Here is an 18,883-nt window from a genome sequence, read left to right as displayed (position 1 = left end):
CTCCCCATCTCAATATGCCAACCAGATGCAGTTCTCTTTTTCAGAGGCGTTCTGGAAACTAGTTGTGGATCGTTGCATTTCGTGGGGATTTTGATAATGTTTCCTATAAACTGGCTGTCTGTGCACTGCTCGGGCCTGTCCATTCGTCTTTGTCTGGCTGGAGTTATGTGAGCCCACATGGATGACTTGGTCAAGCAAATTGGTAGTTGTCTGTGTCCTAGTCAGGAGTAAGAGAGAACACAAACAACCCACTTTTGCTCTTTTTTCTTCCCACATCTCCACAGCTACAGTAAATCAGATTGCCTGACATTTTTTTTTAAAGCTGCATCTGAATCTCATGCCCTCAGACTAGAGATTTCCGTTATATCACTCAACGCATGGCAAGAGCCATGGGCTTCTCTGATTAGTGAAGCTGAAGAGCAGAAATGAATCACAGCCCCTTTGTATTCTACCACATGGGTCTGGGATGAGTGAATGCAGGAGGCTGGCCAAAACACAACCCCAGTAACTCAATTCTTAAATGATTGAAAATGAACATAAGCTTGGGACTTAGGTTGAATAAATATCTCCATTTAATAAGCACTGAAGAGAGGGTTGAGGTGGCAGGACGAAGGAAGGGAGAGGGAGGACACCTGCTTCTGATAATCTTGCTCGGTTTCCCTTTCTGTAAGATGGGGCCACTTATCATGATCAGTGACAGAGGGCTGTCATTGTGAGCAGTATATTTTAAAAAGTGTCTTGAGAAATACCTTACAACAAATCAAAGACAATTTTGCAGGGACAAGAGTTGGGTTTTATGCCATAAAAGGAGAAAATTATAGACCTGGTCTTTCAGATCAGCTAAGTACCCAAACAGGAAAACAGGCATTATTCTGGCTTTTCTTAGAAAACTGGAAGGAATTTAGGGGCTCTTACAAGATGAATGGAATAAAAGCTAGAGTGCTAAGCTTTCTACCATTTGAGAATCAGGTAGAGCAGGACAGGACACTGAGAATACCTGGAGAGAGGAAGAAAGGCCATAACAGGAATTTGCATAAACTAGTAACTAATAAGCTTGGGAGGAAACGCAAAGGCTACCTTATTTGACCCCCAAACCAGAACTCCTCACCCCTTATTCCATCAGCTCATTGTCTTACCTTTGCTTGAAAGTTTCTAGTGACAGGGAATCACCACCTCTTGAGGTAACCCATCCTAGTTTTGAGTATCATGCATTGTTATAGATTGTTTACCAGATCTCCCCCATGAAACATTACTGCACTGAGTACCCTCAACCCCCACTCCTTCCCCTTCAGACATGCCCCAGGTCCCTGACAAGTTGTACCACTCAGAGCTGTGCACAGCACTCCAGCAGGAACCTCATCCTTTGTGAGCAGCATGGAGTGGACATCAATAGACTTTTCCAGGCCCCCTTTAACCTCTCCCAACACCTCTCACCTGTGTGCTGTGGGAGCGGAGCGGTGAGGGGAGGAGAGGATAGAGGCAAGGCACATAGTGTAGATGATGTCTTGGTAGATGGGGCAGGGTCCTGCCTTTTTAGCTCCAAGCTTCACACTTACCACTTCACCTTGTCTCTACTTGGGGGTTTTCTGTTTGTTCTGGTGTCTGTGACAAGCATACAGTTAAATATTCTGGAGACACCGGTTCAAAATTATATTCTACAGCTGGAATACTCCTGGGTAAAACCTTATAGGATCACAGAAGGCAAGTCTTCGCTCAACACTGCATAATCTCCATAGTGCAGTGTTTCTCAAAGAGTGGTCCTTGGACCAGCAGCAACAGCATCACCAGGCAACCTGTTAGAAATGCACATTATAGGACCTCACCTCAAACCTATTGTATCAGAAGCTTTGGGACTGGGGTCCAGCACTCTGTGTTTTAACAAGTCCTCTAGGTGATTCTGATTTGGGAAGCGCTACTAAAGTCAATGCTCTTGGTGCCCCACCCACAAGTACCTGTGGAGCCCGTGCACTCCTTCCTGGCTGCTGTGAGCTACTGAAGACTTATGATGGCTTCCTTCCCAGGAAAGCTTTTTTCTCCTGCCCTCTCGTGCTGGCTTCCCTCCCTTTCTCCTGAGAGAACTTTTTCAATAAGTGATTTTTAGGAGAATCTCCATCTCAGGCTGTGCTGCTCAGGAATAGTCACCCAAAGTTAAGCAAGGAATTGAAAGATTTATGAAGATACTTAAGAGGTCCATATGGGTACCTGAAAAAAATCTAGATAATGTTGTAGAGTGGGACATTTACTAGTTTTGTATGTAGATATAGTTTGGGAGATGCCCCACCATGCTTTGGGAGGAATGCCAGAGACAGAATGGTGACACTGAATTTCTTCAGCACGAGAGGATGGAAGACACAGCCCTTAGCATTCTTGCTGCATTTCAGCATCATTAGTTCATTCTCAGACCTGCAGTGAGGTTGGTGATTAAGGGCTCTTGGCTGATAAGTAGAATGAATCACAAGGAGGTTCAGTGATGGCTGAAAGTCAGTCACCGAATAAAATTGAGATTCTGTTTCCACCCACTCACCCACTACTGCCAACAGCCCAGTTCTTTCTCCGATGATCTAGTGACATTCATCAGAAGGAAATCTTCACTCCTCAGCAGCTACTCTCCTAGAACTGATAGGAGAAAAATTAGCAAAATGGACAAAGTCTCAATAAGAGAAGAGACTAATAGCCAACATTTAACATAGAAAACAACTAGATGCTTTCATCAACTGCATGGTTTGCTGTGTTTTCCTAGAATGAAAGACAGATTTGACAATTATTTGTATCGGGGCCGTGTTGCTTCAGATACTGAAATACTGAAATGGACTAGATCACATCAAAACTCCAGAGAAATGATGCCCACACACTTCTGTGAGTGGCTTGAGTTGGGTCTAAGAGGTGCTGCTGCATTGGGACTTGAAGATGGGGGAAGGGTTGATCTTCAATAGGTAAGGTGGCTTCTATGTGGACAGGGATGATGCTATTCTGTGGTCTTCTGGAACTCCTGCCATCACTAGACCAGCTGGGATGGATGAGATTCTGAATCTGTTGGTCATGTCTGATTTGGAGGCATATTTAGCATAGACCCCTTGTGGGGAGGTATGTTGACTTGTAGATGCAGAGTCTCTTGGCTGTGGTGTGTAACCATGACCTTTTGTGCTTGGCTCAGTAAATCATTTCATTCAGCAAGTGGTTTTATTGAATCCTGATTATGTACCAGCCAGGTTCTGGGGATAGAGAGATGAAAGACACAGTCCTTGATTTCATGGGCTGCTGGGGGAGAGAGAGAGATATGGAGCAGTGAGCACCCTCAGTTTGGTAAGCGCTAAGGAAGCACATAGGAGGTGTGCCCTGCCCGGTCTGGCTGGTGGCTGGGAGAGGAGGTGAAGTGATTCTTGAACAGTCTTGAAGGGTAAGAAGAAAGGATCATAGGAGAGGAAGATGGGGAGAGGGAGAGGAAATAGAATGCTAGCCCTGGCTGAAGGGCCAGCATGAAGGCCCTTCGTGAAACCTACGTAGATCCTTGTGGCTGAAGCTCCAGGTGTGCATAGTGGGTGGGCTGGCGGGGAGGAAGGGACAGCAGCAGGACCCAGTCTGGGGAGGGAGGGCGGGGGGGGGGGGTGGTGGTGGTGGCAAGAGCATGAAGGGTCTGGGATGCCACCGACAGCACTTCCTAAAGGTGGTGGGAGTCATGTGGGTATTAATCAGCAGAGTGACTGAGATCAGATGTTTAGAAAAAGTCTTTATGGCGGCAGTGTGGAGGCTGGAGTGGAAGGGGACAGGCAGAGCAGGTAGCGTTGTGCTGGAACCCAGGAAAGACACCATGAGAGTTTGAATAAGGCACTATTTTTAAAACAAATTTTTTTTTTTTTTAAAAATTTTTTTTTTTCAAAGTTTTTTTATTTATTTTTGGGACAGAGAGAGACAGAGCATGAACGGGGGAGGGGCAGAGAGAGAGAGGGAGACACAGAATCGGAAACAGGCTCCAGGCTCCGAGCCATCAGCCCAGAGCCTGACGCGGGGCTCGAACTCATGGACCGCGAGATCGTGACCTGGCTGAAGTCGGACGCTTAACCGACTGCGCCACCCAGGCGCCCCTAAAACAAATTTTTTAATGTTTATTTTTGAGAGACAGAGAGACAGAGCACAAGTGGGGGAGGGGCAGAGAAGGAGGGAGACACAGAATCCTAAGCAGGCTCCAGGCTCTGAGTTGTCAGCACAGAACCCCTAGTGGGGTTCGAACTCACGAACCGTGAGATCATGACTTGAACTGAAGTTGGATGCTTAACTGACTGAGCCACCCAGGTGCCCCCCACCTTTTTTTTAATGTTTATTTTATTTTTGAGAAAGAGAGAGAGAGAGCGCAAGCAGGGGAGGTACAGAGAGAGAGGGAGACAGAGGATCTGAAGCAGGTTTGTGCCCACAGCAGACAGCCTAATGCAGGACTACAACTCACTTATGAACCTGCGAGATCATGACCTGAGCTGGAGTCAGATGCTTAACCAACTGAGCCACCCAGGAGCCCCAAGTATTTCTTATTCTGTATTAGATAGATGTCCATTTTAATCTCAAGCTCCCTCCCACCCCCAATTAGCTGTGTGACCTACGGCAAGTTACCTTACCTCTGCAAGTCTTGCTTTTCCCATATGTAAGATGGTCTAATGAGGCCTTACCTTGCAAAGCTGGGAGGATTGCATGTAAAGTGCTTGGTGCAGTGTGTAGAGCACAGTAATCACTAAAAAATGGTATCTTTATTCTTGTTTTTGTGCAGCCATCCTAATTTGGATAGTCTCCCTAAAAGCAGGCACTGAGGCAAGGACTTGGGTGCAAGAAATTTGTTTGGGAAGTGATCCTAGAAAGCACTGAGGAAAGTGAGGTAGGGAAACACCAATGAGCGGGGGTATTGCTGGGTGCCTTGCTGCTGTGGGCAACTGGGGCTCAAATTCACTTGGGATTCTAAGGAGAACTGTGTAGAACATAACTCAAAACTGCCCCTCCAAGAGACAGGAAAGCTGGGGTGTTTGTCCACCAAACTCATCCCTAATTGGCTGAAGGTTGCCTCTGCAGGTCTTAAATCCCCCGTCCTTCCAGACTGCTCTGTGCACAGGCTGAATAAACTTGTGTGGCCCTACCAGTGTTGGGGCCTCAAGCAAGTCTCAAGCAGCAGAGACAGACGTGATGATGGAGACTATCACAGATGCAACCCGAAGCAGCCTCTGAAGCTGAGGTGGACTTCAGAGTGGGAACTTGGGCAGAGCATTAGATCTCCTGCGTGGAGTGAAGGAACACTTAAAAAGATATGTAGAGCGGCGCCTGGGTGGCTCAGTCGGTTAAGCCACCCACACTTGATCTCAGCTCAGGTCATGTAGAGCCTGCTTGGGATTCTCTCTTTCCCCCTCTCTCTGCCCCTTTCTGCTCACTCACTCTCTCTCTCTCTCTCTTTCTCTCTCACTCTCTCTCAAAATAAAAAAGTAAACTTAAAAAAATATTTAGAAAATAGAACCAACGTATCTTGATTGAGCGGAAGAAAGAAATAGGGTGGAGTCTTAAAATGGTGTGTATTTTGGGTTTGGTCTATAAGCTGTGGTCCCATTAATTTGGTTTAGAACAATTGCCAGAGAGGTAGTTTGGGGGATGATGGTGGTAAGGAAAGGGGGTGATTTCCATTTGGACACAATGAGTCCAAAGTGTCCATCATATAGCCAAGTGTCACAGTGGGTGGGCAAAATGGAATTTCCCTGATTCACCTTAAACTATGTGGATTTTACTCTGACATGTTGAAATTTCTTTTACAAGTTTCGTGGGAGCAAATCCTGTACTCGGATGATGAGTGAAGACTTTTTCCCCCTGGTAAAAGGGCACATTTAATCTGGCATTTTAACTGATGCCCTTTAAAACAGCCTGGTGTCTCTTTTTACCTGCTGTTCACTCATTAGGTGACTTTGAACTTGTTGGTGAATTCCATTGCAGATTATTTTCCTCTGAAGAAAGGGAATAATAAATACTCTCTTGAGTTATTGCATAGCTGTTGAAAACTAGACAGCATTTTCAAAGCCCTTCTGAGATGTTGCAAAGCACAGTGCTCCATCGAGTATTGTATTACTTTGCTTCAGTTTGCTTTTAAAACTTAGAGCATTCCAATTATCCCGTTGTTACTGAATTCAATACTAAAGTGAATATGCTTGTTTTCTAAAATGGAATTTTTAGAGGATAAAACCTTATGTGTGCCAAGTGAGATAAGCCAGATAGTTAGCTAATTATGGCATGGAACTCATCCTGATTGTATATATATTTTCTCTCCATGTGCATATATATTTGTATTGAAGATATGCATCCTGTTTTCACTCTATTTCAGAATGCATTTTTCAATAGATGTTGAAACCACTTACATTTTAATTTTCTGAAGTGGTTTCTTTGATGGATATTTTATTATAGGAAGTGTAGGACATCCAAGTCAATGGGGCCAGATATAAAAATATGAAACTGGGAAAGTCTGGCTTGAGCTTTCTCTTTCAAGGTGACTCTCCCACTTCCCCAAGGACTTTCCCATGTCCCAGTGCTCACTGCCAAGGTGCCTAAGGGTTGTTGGCCTCCAGCTCGAGAGAGGTGTTTGTGATACCATCACAGATCTCTAAGGTTTGTGAGCTGGCCTGTGATGTTTACTTTAGCTGCACTTGTTTGTAGAGCGTTGAGTATACACAAGGCTCTGAATGACATACTGAAAGAGGAAAAAGTGAAGAAAGCAAACTGATTGCGAAACAAGGCCAGACAGCCTGAGTCTGTGTCTGTGTCCTCTTCCCTAGTGGTGGGACTGGGCTGATAGTTACTATAGAGATTGGCTTTCAAGGAAGGCAAGATAGAACGAAGCAATTATTACCATGGGCTGGGCACTGTCCTAAGTATTCGGCATTTAGAGCTGTTCATTTAATTTAATAAGTAATATATTTTCTTAGAAATGTACACAAAAGTCAACATTTCTAGAGAAAAGCATGAAGCCTCTTGCACTTAACTCCCATTTCTCTGAAAGCTCCTGCTGCTGGCCCTTAGAACCCCCCTCCAACTCCCCCCGCCCCTGCCTTTTTTTTTTTGTTTGTTTAAACAAACAATTTTATGGACTGAATTGTATGTTTGATTTTTTTTTTAAGTTCTAAGCAAAAATAAGGTCTCTTAATGGTCATTTCTCTAAGGGAAAAATATGATGGTGAAGTCATAGCGGTTTTGACAACTGATTTTTTGGATTAATGAAATAGTTTTCACGGTACAAAATAAAATAATGACAATGACAGTATTTTACTTTGGAAGGATAAAAACAGGCAAACACATTCAGATATTGAATGCTTTCTTTCTTTCTTTCTTTCTTTCTTTCTTTCTTTCTTTCTTTCTTTCTTTCTTTCTTTCTTTCTTTCTTTCTTTCTTTCTTTCTATTTTTGAGAGAGAGACAGACAGACCACGAGTGGAGGAGGGGCAGAGACAGAGGGAGGCACAGAATCCGAAGCAGGTTCCAGGCTCCGAGTTGTCAGCACAGAACCGGAGGCAGGGCTTGAACCCACCAAGGGTGAGCTCATGACCTGAACCAAAGTCGGCCGCTTAACCGACTGAGGCACCCAGGCACCCCAGAGATCGGATGTTTTTAGACGGCAGTGTGGGATTATTGGTCCTTCGGCTCTGCATTTGATGGGACTGGCTCAAGAATAAAGATGTAGATGTTGAAATGGGAGTTCTAGCTAGGGCTCTCTCTGCTGGCGCCTGGTCATCGCGGCTCTGGAGCTGTCTGGTAACCTAGTCACATCTGATACTTTCTTTTAGAACGTGATGTCTGGGCAGTCTGAACTTGTCAGGCACATGCTCAGCTCAGTTGCATGAAGAAACCGCTGAACTTTGTGCAGGCCGTGGGTGGCGAAGCACTTGTGTGTGACCACCCTGCTGTTCGGCTTGGAGCCACCACTGGTTTCAATTATGACTTCAACAGGCAGCTTTGAGGGCTCCTCTATTCATTACAGTGCTTCACACTCTGTAATTAGTAATAAGGGAACACAGGCACTTCACAAATATAAAGAGCTAAACAATAATCAGGCGGTAAAGGCAATGCATTGGGACTTTTCCACCTCTTTGTTTCTTTCAAGATAAAAAAAAAAAAAAAACCTCTTGTTGCTTCATTTTATTTTCTTGCCTTGAATAATCTGGGTTTGAATCTCATTCTGGGCACTGATTAGCTGTGCGACTTTGGGCATTTTACCTAACCTTGCTGTGCCCCAGTTTCCTTATCTGTAAATGGAGATAATGATAGTTCCCATCTCATGGGGGGTAGTTTGAGGATTAAATGAGATAATTCATGCAGATGCTTTGTAAGGAGCTCTGCTCATATTAAAGCTTGTTCAGTAAATGCTAGCGCTTATTGTTATCATTTTAATTTCCAATGAAATGAATGCATTCAATATAAGAAATAGACATAGGTCTTTTAGAGTGGCTTTTTAAAAACCTTCCATAACAAACGTCAAGTACATGCAAACACACAAATAGATCAGTATCATTACCCTCCTCCATCTCCACATGTACCCGTGCTAGCAGTGGCAATGATCCATATTTTATCAGTCTTGTTTCATGTAGCCCCATGTTTCCTTCTAGAATATTTTAAAGCAAATCCCAAGTACCATGTCATTTCACCCGTACATTTGGGTGTCTTTTTGCTATTAACATCCTATATGCTAAAGGCTCCTTGAGATTAGGTCTTCTTAACCTCGAACTCCAGCTCTTAGAGGAGTTACTGCAGTTAGTAAAAACTCAACAGATGTTTAATTAGTGAATGAACAGCCCAAACAGCTTTCTCCACTTTTTGTAGTTGCGCCATAAATATCTGTTGAGTGAATAAATGAGGAAAAGGATTTTATAGAGTGCCTGATGTAAATGAAGTTGTGCATGATTTACAAAATAAAGTATTTTTAATACTCAGATGGGACTTTCCAATACTTGGAAATTTAATATTGCTGTGAATATTAATAATGCCCAAATAATTAGCACTTGAAAGAAGGTTTAATTCTGGCTCTTAGATTATTTGTGAATGTCTAACTGTAGGCAACTTCATGAAAAGCAATTAGCAGATTCTTCAAACACATGACAAATCCTTTATTACTGTGCTTATAAGTGACACGGTTTACAGAAAACCAAATGTAATTAAGTAACATTGAACTTGAAATCTACCACAGACTCAAGATATACAAGGTATACTTGGCAAGGCAAAAATTCTCAAACACTAGGTTGTTTCAGGTGAAAGGTAAATTTCCATTAAGTAATTCCCATTTTTTTTGTCTTACAGACAGTTCCTTTGGCAATAACTTCCACTTTAGCTTTTATTATATAAAAATATAACAAAATTTCATTATATACAAACATTACATTACACAATGTACAGGTTAAAAACACTAAGAAAATGGCAAGCCGCAAGTGAAATTAAAGTCAATAGCATGATAAGAAAAATTAAATACTGCACACATTTCATAAAAATTACATTAACTACATTTTTGTTTGCAAATACCAAACAGTACCAATGTGATTGGAAATAGCTTCCAACAACTTCATTTTAAGGCACATCTTGCATATTTATATATACAACACTGAAACCTGTCAATAATTTAGGGGCTTCTCGGAGTGACCTGTATATGTTGTGAAGACATGCAGCATGGGATTACACATTTTCATTGGCTTCCTTCTTTGGGGACAGGTACCTGCCAGGGGGGGACTGATAGAGGGGTACCCCAATCTCCTGCAAGTCTGGGAGCCTCCCTGGGCGGGGAGGGGAGAGCAGAGTGACTGTCCTGTCATAGTCCCTGTGTAGCACTTTCTCATAGACGCTCTGCAGCCCCACTGTCTTGGGCAGCTGGGCCTGGTAGTAATTGTCCCTGCGCAGAGGATCACGAGGCAGGGACGTGCTCTTACAGAAGGTAGACATCTGGGCCGGTGGGTGAGGCGGGGGATGTGTGTTGGGCCCTCCGCATGACGGGCTCCAGCAGCGATCAGAGTGGCCCAGGATCTTACACTCAGCGGTGCACGCCCACAGTCCTAACAGAAAAGAGAAAGGGAGAGGGTGATGATTGTTACTGAGATTGCATACAGCTACGCCTCCCTCTTCAGAATGTCAGACGGGGTCAGGGCGGCTGAAAAGAAGAGAATGGGGGTGAACGCGACGATTCAAGATTTGGAAGAAATACTGCTTCCTATGAAGCCACCTTAACACGAAGTTGGTTCAGCTTTTTTGGCTGGAAGCAAATTAAAAACCTGATAAGCAGAATTCCCCTCCTCAGGTAGCTAGCGTCACCCCTGCCTCCGCCTAACCGGATGGGATTGTGTTCTTTATTCAAGTGGTGGAGCTGCCTCGACGAGGCATTTTGAAATTCTTCTCTCTGAGGAAGGCTGGGATCCCAAACCCCGAGGACTGAAAAAAGTGGGGAAGGAGGAGGAGGGCTGGGGGAACGGAGAGTGAGAGGAGGGCAGAAGGGGGCGGGGAGAGAAGGAACGTTGAACTTGGCAGGAAAGAAGAGTCCTCACCACTCTGCATGTGGTTGATGAGATCCTTTTTCAGAGCGTCCCCGCTGATGTCGGAATCGCTGTCGTTGAAATCACTGTCCCCTTTGCCGCTGTCTTTGCCGCTGAACTTCTCAGCTTCTCGGCCGGAGATGGTATTGAAAGAGTGTCCTTTCCAGACCGCCACAGGGGGCGCCGGCTCCTTTCCGAAGCCGGGAGAGGCACCGTAGGGCTGCAGCAGGGAATGGGAGTAGCGGGGCGGGGGTGGGATGGAGGGAGGGAGCGGTGAGGATTGGACAAGAAACAAACAAACAAAAAAAAACAAGTGTGACAGGTTAGACCTCTCCGGCGCAAGCACACCCAGAACCCTCCATCCCTTCCCCCAGCCTGTCCGCGGAGCACGGAGGGGGGCGCCCAGCCGAAGGAAGGCCTCACCTCGGCGTGCGCGCCGCGGAGCCGCTGCTGCCCCTCGAAGTGACAGGAGCTTTCCCCGGTGGCGCTGCCGCCCTCCGAGCCCGGCACTTCGGCCGCAGCGACCGCGGGCGGGGGCGGGTCGGCCGCGGGGCTGCCAAAGGGCGCTTTGCCGCTGCCAGGGAAGGTGAGCACGTCGAACATGTTGGGCCTGGGCCCGGCTCCCCGGGCAGCCTCCTCCGGGGAGCCGGGAGCCGAGGCTCCGCCGCCCGCCGCCCCGGGCCGCTCTTCCCGGCGGGCCCCCCCTTTGCGCACCTCCTTCTTGCGGCGGTTGCAGGTGGTGGCGATGGCGATGATGGCGGCCAGCAGCAGCGTGCAGCTTCCCGCCAACACGATGATGACGATTAGCGGCGTGTCCCATTGTAGCGCCGGCCCCGACGCTGCGAGCCGCGAGCCAGGCGGGCGAGAGCGCTCCGGGCTCTTTGCACTGGCGGGCGCCACCAGCCCGCGTCCGTCACCTGCTGTCACCACGAAGCTGACAGTGGCAGTGGTGGAGAGCGGGGGGCGGCCGCCGTCGGATATGACCAACAGAGCCCGGAAGACGCGGCCGGGGGGCTCCTGTGAGAGGTCGTCTGTGAGCACTATCTCCCCCGTGCGGCGGCCGATGGCGAAGGCTTCTCGCGGCTCCTGCTGCTGCAGCTCGAATGCCAGCTCCCCGTTGGCACCATCGTCTGCGTCCCGGGCCTGCACACGCGCCACCGCCGTGTCCCTTGCCGTGCGCCCGGGGACAGCCACTTCCAGGGTCCCGTTGGCCGGCGCCGGGTGCACCAGGACGGGTGCGTGGTCGTTCTGGTCCAGTACTCTCACTTGCACCAGGGCACTGCTGGAGAGCTGAGGGGAGCCACCGTCGCTCGCCTGGATGCGCACGTCGAGCTGGCGTAGGGTCTCATAGTCGAAGCTTCGCAGCGCGTAGATGGCCCCGGTAGCCGGGTCCACCGACACATAGGTGGACACCGAGCCCCCGGCACGGCCTACTTCGGCCTCCAGCAGCCGGTAGGTGACCTGGCCGTTGCGGCCCAGGTCCGGATCCCGGGCGGCTACCGTGGCCAAGTAGGCCCCGGGCGGGTTGTTCTCACGCACGGACACCTCATAGACTGGTCGTGTGAAAAGTGGCGCGTTGTCATTCTCGTCGCTCACGCGCACCGTGTAGGGCCGCACGGTGCGTAGAGGGGGCGCGCCTCTGTCCTCGGCCACCAGCGTCAGGTTGTACTCAGCGATGCGCTCGCGGTCCAGGGACGCCGCGGTCACCACCAGGTAGCTGCCCGCGTAGGCCGGCTGCAGCCGGAAATGCTCGTGCCCGTAGAGGGCGCAGCGCACCTGCCCATTGGCGCCCGAGTCTCTGTCCGAGGTGCTGACCAGCGCCACCAGGCTCTCGCGCGCCGCCCCCTCTGGCACCAGCGAGATGGCGCCGGCCTCCGGCGTTCCAGGTCCGGTCGGCGAGGTCGCGTCCGCACCCCCGAGAGCGGCGGCGGCGGCGGCGGCGGCGAAGGGAGAGGCGGCAGGCGCGCCCGGGGCGGCCAGCGGGGTGATGGTGATGTCCGGAGCGTTGTCATTGACGTCGCGGATGCGCACGATGACTTTGCAGGTGGAGGCCCGAGGCCCGGGACCGCGGTCCTGGGCCCGTACGTCTAGCTCATAGGTGTCCTGGCGCTCGTAGTCCACGGGTCCTGCCAGAGTGAGGCGGCCCGAGCGCGGGTCCAGGCGGAAGAGGCGGCGCGCCTCGGGCGGGGTGCGGGCACCGAAGGCAAACACCACGTCGCCGTTGGGGCCCTCGTCGGGGTCGGCTGCGTCCAGGTCCAGCAGCAGGGAGCCCACGGGCGCGTCCTCCGCCAGCTCCACCTCGGCCACGGCGCCCTGCGGGAAGGCCGGGCTGTGGTCGTTGGCGTCCAGCACTCGCACGCTGAGGGCGGCAGTGGCGGAGCGCGGCGGGCGGCCGCCGTCCTGGGCCACTAGCTCCAGGCTGTAGGCGGCCTGGCTCTCGCGGTCCAGCTCCTGCAGCAGCACCAGGTCCGCGCACTGGGCGCCGTCCGCGCGCGTCTGCAGCTCCACGCGGAAGGGGCTGTGAGGCTCGGCCAGGCGCACGCTCTGCAGCCCGTTGGCTCCCACATCCTCGTCCACCGGCACCTCCAGCGGGATGCGCGTGCCCACAGCCGCGCCCTCGGACACCTCCACGGGGATCTGGGCCCGGGGAAAGCGCGGCGCGTGATCGTTGATGTCCCTCACCTCCACCTCCACGTGTATCAGCCGGAACTGCTCCTGCGAGAAGCTGACCACGTCGAAGGCCAGCACGCACTGTGGTGCCTGGCCGCACAGCCGCTCGCGGTCCAGGCCCGCGTCCCCGACGGTCAGCTGCCCGTCGCCCTCACGCACTCGGAGCAGCGAGCTGTTGAACTGCTTCATCAGGCGGAAGCTTGTGTCTCCGGATACTTTCATATGCAGGTCCTCAGCTAGGGTCCCGATGACCGTGCCAGGAGCGTCCTCCTCGAAGGTGCTGTATCGCACTGTCTTGCTCTGGGCCACTGAAAGCACCCAACAGAGGCTGAAGAGCTGTAAAGGGAAAAGGCAGGGGCTGCCCCCGCGCCTCACCGGACTCATGCCGCTAGCCCCAAGTGCTATTCCAAAAAGCTGAGGGAGCAATTCCTCTCTGGTTTGCAGGTGCAGGTCCGGGCGTGAGTCCCAGGATCCTCCGAGCACGCTCTTTGCGAGCCCAGTGCGGGAGATCTGTGGGCTGCAGCTCGAGGTTCCGGCGGGCTCTGAGGACTCTCAGTCCGGCCCACACTACACACCTCTCCCTTCCTTCTATAGCTGCTGGAGCTGCGCCGCTGCGCGCCGCCTCCGCTTTTATAACAGCCGATATGCAAATAACCAGAGCCGGGCAGCCAATGGCAGCTTCACGCTCGCGCCGCTCCTACGCCAGCCTCTGACAATCCCTTTAATGTGGAAAGGCTTAGAGGGGAAAACAAGAAAGGAAAATTAGGGAATCTTTTCTTTGTTTAACTCCTTTCGCCTTTTTTCCTTTCCTGTCAGCGCCCTGAATACAGAGGACTTGGCACAGGTCGCCGGGAGTTAAGGGGGTGGATGGTTTTGTTAATTGTGCCTGTCCAGGGCCGGCTGTTTGAACTGAAAACAACCTTGGATTTCGGGGTAGTGGTGAGGGACTCTGCATTTTGCATCTTAGAGGCTTTCCTAAACCTCGTTCCTTTTTCTTCACTGACTTGCTTAACCCAGTATGATTTTACTAGCTTTCTCTCCCAGCTTCCCAAAGCTCTCAGATACATTCTCTCGATTTAGGAGTCCTAAGGATAAGAGAGAATTGATTTTATTCAAATTTGTGTACGCAATTGTGTTTTACTCGTGTGAGCGACGGCGATCAGGGCTGCCACTTCCTTTTCAGAAAAGAGCTCTGCGATGTGTTAGTATGCATGTCACTGTCCAAATGGCTTTCTTAAGCCCTGGGCGCTAGCAGGCCAGGAAAAAAAAAGTTCCAAATAGGATTTAGCATAAGCTTGAGGAGATTTGGAAAGGTTTCAAAGATCAGACTGTATCAAAGGCTTATGAAGCCCTCGTTAGCAGTGGAAATAGAATGGCGTGGCAGGCGATTCCATTGGAGGCCCCAATGTCTGTATTATTTCACTGTGACAAGCTAAGGGGAGAGAAAGTTGAACAGTTTCCACTGCGGAGTTGGGCTAACTTGAATATAATGAGCAAACGCCACATGTATCCATTATGTTCCTCTATTCATCCCCAATCACTGCCATAACTCTCCGGCTAAACGGTGATGGGCGCTGAATTCCACACAATACCCGGCTCATATTAAAGTGCATTTAGAGAACTTTCCCTCCTGATGCCTTGTTCCGCCTATTTAGAGGATTTTCTTTCTGTTCTAATAGGGCTGCTCAGAGAAGCAACACTCATCCCGTTCCAGAAGAACAAAATCACAGCATGACGTTGAAACCTGGCACTAACCTGGGGGAACTTAACCATCTGCCTACAAACGTGTGGAGCTTTGGTATTGCCAAACTCTGGGCTGGGTGGGTCCCCGGACTGGCCAGGCTTTGCGGTGCCCCCCTCCCCTCACAGGTATTTCCCTCACCCCCACAATCCAAAGACCCAGGGAGGTGGAGCTCCAAGCAGGAGCAAGATGAATTCTTTTTGAAGAGCTTTATTGAACAGGTTATGCAAATACGTATGAAGGAGGAGAGATAAAAGCAAAAGCCACGCACTGCAAGAAAATCGCGATGGATTTGATAAGCAGACTGTATTTAGTAAATATTCTTCTGAATCCAGATTTTAGTCCTGCTGTCAGCGTCCAATCTGTGTTTTCCTTTCCCTCAGACATGAGTGATTATGTCCTGGGGTCTTTTCAGAAGACATTCAGGGGCTCTCCTCCACCCCACCCGCAGGGTCAGCAAGCAGGTAGGTTGGGGTGCAATGAGGGTGGAGGAGAATGAAGTAGGAGCCCTGGAATTGCCAAAGAGCAAAAAATAAAACAAACAACACACACACACACACACACACACACACACACACACACACACACGCAGCCCCAGAGATCAATAAATAAAGCTCTTATGAGATTGAGAAGAGATTGGGGGCGTCCTCAGAGCCGTTGTGCCTCTGGGTTCCTTTCCCCACCCCGTTCACCTTGCTGTCCTGGTATTGCTAAAAGCATTGATGCCAGGCAACTGCAGCCGCGAAGGGACAAGGAAAGGGCGACGCCCCCTGCAGGAGTACAATTCCCCAGCCTTCCCTTCCACTTTTTTCCCCCTCGCAGCTGCCAATTAATAGTTTGCTCTCTCTCTCTGCTCCTGCCCAAGAGGTATTTCTCAGTGGGTATGCGCAGCCAAAGGAACTTTCGGTCTTCTTTCCGAACTCCTCAGCACTCCCACCCCGGCCTGGGGTCTGCTAGTGACCTTTAGTGTTTCCAGGGTCGCGCCCTCCCCCCCCCCCCCCCCCCATTCCAGGGTCAGCCCAGACTCGAACACTTTCAGAACTCCGCAGTCGGACAGCGGCCTCCCAGTGTCAGTAGTGTAACCCCTAGAGGTCAGGTCCGCGCGGTGCATCGGCTGCGAAGCCAAGAACCCAGGGAGGGGTTGAGGGAGGACAAGGGTGAGGGCAGTGGGGGCAGAATAGCAGAAAAAGGATGTTTTCAGCTGTTTCCGTGAGTAGACAATTGCCTAGAGCACGGTCACAAGTGACTGAGAACTGGACCCCACGCCTGCGCCCCCTGCGGCCTCGAGCCTCTCAGTTCTGGGCAGGACCACAGGATCCCAGCCGCGCGCTGTTTAAATTTGTTTTATTTTTGCTTGGCTGGAGAATCCCAACTACCTAATATTTTTACTCAAAGCGCTTCGTGTCTTCTTGCTCATTCTCAAGACTGAAATACGGGAAGGCGTGCTGGGGGCAGGGGGAAGGGAGTGGCAGAACAGGCATAAAACAGGAGGCGGTAGGAGGGGTGTGGGCGGCTAGTAGCTGGTCCAAAGCATTTTATCCTGGGCTGGCGACTCGGCCGCTCGGAAGTGACCCCAACAGCGACGGCGCCAGGAAGCGTGGGGCGCAGAGCCCCCGGCGGGTAGCCGCAGGAGGCGAGCGGCGAACACGGCCTTCCGAGCCAGCCGTAGAGGTGTGAAGGCACGCGAGCAGAACGAGCTCCCGGCACTGCCTCCTGCGGCCTCCAGATTATTGAAATACGATTTAAAATAGCGCATCAGCGCCTACAGCAACTCCCGGGGGAAGCAAAATGTCCGTGGAGGTGGGGCCGGGGGCGGGGGCGGGGGGGAGGCAGGGGAGCTCGCCCTCCCCCAGCGCCGTTCCCGCCCCACAAAAGCAACGCACATCGACTTGTTATCATACCAAAGGCCCGAGCAGGCTCAAAGGAGCCCCTTTCTCTGGGTTTTAGCAACTTAGCCGGCAACAGTCTCGCAATCCTGAGAACAAACACAGCCCCACAATGGCCGGCGTTTTTTCGGAATGCAAATGCTGCGGGCTCCGCAAAGCTGGGTTTCTGTTGCCGAGCCTAATGCCTGCTTTGTGAAACTCGCGTGCAGACCCCGAGATTGACACGGGCGTCACGTGACGGATTAGGGCTCTAGGAAAGTTTTCAAAGCGGCGACAATGGGGGGCTCAGCCTGATCTGATATCTCCCACAGTTTAGCGGGAAAGAAAATCAGGATATATTCTCATATGTAATAGGATTATCTTTTCCATTGCAAGTTCTATACAGCATGTAATTTATTTTTAATTAGGATTATATCTACCAGGAAAGGGAACTAGACTTCGCTGGAAAGTGTAATTCTAAGGATGGATGGGGAGAGGGGTTATTTTTTACCCTTTTAACTATTCAAAAAAAAAAAAAAAAAGCCCAGGGCCTATTGTTTTTCCTTCAACAGGCTCACTCCATTGGATAAACCTTCCAGGGAAGTTTGCAGCAAGTGCTCCTCCAAGCAGAGAACAGAGGCAGCTCTTCAGAAGCATCCACTTCATTCTTGTAAGGAAAGCACACTTTGTAGAAATCTCTTAGAATTTCTAAGTCACTGAGTTTTGCTGGTGTTTGCTCTCTAGAAATGCAGCCAAGCTCTTTCCTACACTCCAAATGCTAACTTATATTTTTAAAAATGCACCTCCCTTTTTTATTGGGCTGTTGATGCTGGCAGAGTGACTTTTAAACTTTGATTTCAACCACAGAGTAACATCCTTCGTAGCCCTGATTCAAACTCAGCAGTCAGACGAGACAGTTTGGGGGTGAAGGTAACTGTTGTTTAAACATTGATTTTGGATTGATCCCAGTGCCAGATGCTCACAAATCATGGACCATTTCCAAGTCTTGGGCTACTCATCCTTTTTTGTGTTCTGTGTGTCGGGATGCTCTGGGATGTCTGCTTAACCTGATAAGAAACGAAACATAGGCTGTGGACTGCAGGCATTGAATCATCCTGCTTGTGTTCAAATCTGATACCACTGAATTGCTGTGTAACCCTGGGCAAGTTACTTGATCTCTCTGTAAATGGGGATAATAATAATAATACCTTGTAAAGTTGACTTAAGGACTGTGTAAGAATACAGTATCAGGTACTTAGGAAACCCTGAACACATGTTAATTATCATTTCCTTTTAAAGCACAAGGAGGTATAATCTAAACCTCTTATTTTACAGGTGAGGTATTTATTCAGAAAGACAAAATACAAAACAAAACAAAAGAACAACCCTCCCACTTCCTGTCTGCTTCTTTGCTTTAGTTTTAACTATCCTTCTGATTCTTTTTTTCCTTCTACCCTTCTGGAAATAATAATAGGTATAGTGGTGGGTGTATAGATCCCCATGGAAGGAGAGACATGGTCATGTGAGGGTTAAGTAACTTTAATGCTTTCATGTCATTTCAAAATCTTTTGGAAACTTACTCTCTGGTTGAGATTAGATGATGGCAAAAAGGAGTTTCCAGTGGACTTATCCACCATCCTTTTCTATAAAAGCCATTTATCATGACTGAAACCACCTACAGACACAAATATTTAGTGGACACCAACACATAATTCTGGGGGAGCAGGACTATTCCAGAAGGCCTTCCCTCTTAGGATACTCAGGAGTAGCTGGTGACTTCCTGTACCTTACGTGGAGCCAGTGTTTGACTCTGTGCTTCCCCTCAGCATTAGTTCACCAGGACTGCCAGAAACTTTGTGGTTTAAACAATAGACATTTATTTCCTCACAGTTCTGGAGGCTGGAAGTCCAACATCAAGGTGTTGACAGGTTCCTTCTGAGGGCTGTGAGGGAGAATCTGTTCTATGCTTCTCTGCTAGCTTTATTTAAAGAAGGAGAAGGAGAAGAGACAGGAGGAGGAGGAAAAGGAGGAGGAGGAGGAGGAGGAGAAGAAGAAGACGATGACGACAACGGAGAAAAATAGACTCCGTATG

The 18,883-nt window shown here is 49.5% G+C and overlaps 1 protein-coding gene across 2 annotated transcripts; it reads right to left on the bottom strand.

Moving 5' to 3' along the window:
- Positions 1 to 9,084: 9,084 nt before the first annotated feature.
- On the bottom strand, positions 9,085 to 13,807 carry LOC131484929 (protocadherin-8). 2 transcript variants are annotated; one of them, XM_058683748.1, is made up of 3 exons: positions 10,939 to 13,807; positions 10,528 to 10,735; positions 9,085 to 10,041 (listed from the first exon to the last, which is right to left on the bottom strand). In XM_058683748.1, the coding sequence occupies exons 1-3, from the start codon at positions 13,567 to 13,569 to the stop codon at positions 9,668 to 9,670; spliced, it is 3,213 nt and encodes a 1,070-aa protein (XP_058539731.1). In that variant the 5' UTR covers positions 13,570 to 13,807; the 3' UTR covers positions 9,085 to 9,667. The 2 variants fall into 2 exon arrangements, with proteins under 2 accessions (XP_058539731.1, XP_058539741.1); XM_058683758.1 differs by having other exon boundaries at positions 11,230 to 13,807.
- Between the last annotated feature and the right edge of the window lie 5,076 nt (positions 13,808 to 18,883).

Source organism: Neofelis nebulosa, chromosome 1 (assembly GCF_028018385.1).
Source record: "Neofelis nebulosa isolate mNeoNeb1 chromosome 1, mNeoNeb1.pri, whole genome shotgun sequence".
Taxonomy (NCBI): Eukaryota; Metazoa; Chordata; class Mammalia; order Carnivora; family Felidae; genus Neofelis; species Neofelis nebulosa.
This window is presented reverse-complemented; position numbering and strand designations above follow the sequence as displayed.

What these genes read in the sequence shown, in the direction of transcription:
- LOC131484929 (XM_058683748.1), bottom strand. Translation starts at nt 13,569, where the DNA reads ATGAGTCCGGTGAGGCGCGGGGGCAGCCCCTGCCTTTTCCCTTTACAG. An exon ending in TCCGCGGCGCGCACGCCGAG is followed by an intron (nt 10,736 to 10,938) that starts GTGAGGCCTTCC and finishes TCCCTGCTGCAG; the next exon opens with CCCTACGGTGCCTCTCCCGG. An exon ending in CATCAACCACATGCAGAGTG is followed by an intron (nt 10,042 to 10,527) that starts GTGAGGACTCTT and finishes CTTTTCTGTTAG; the next exon opens with GACTGTGGGCGTGCACCGCT.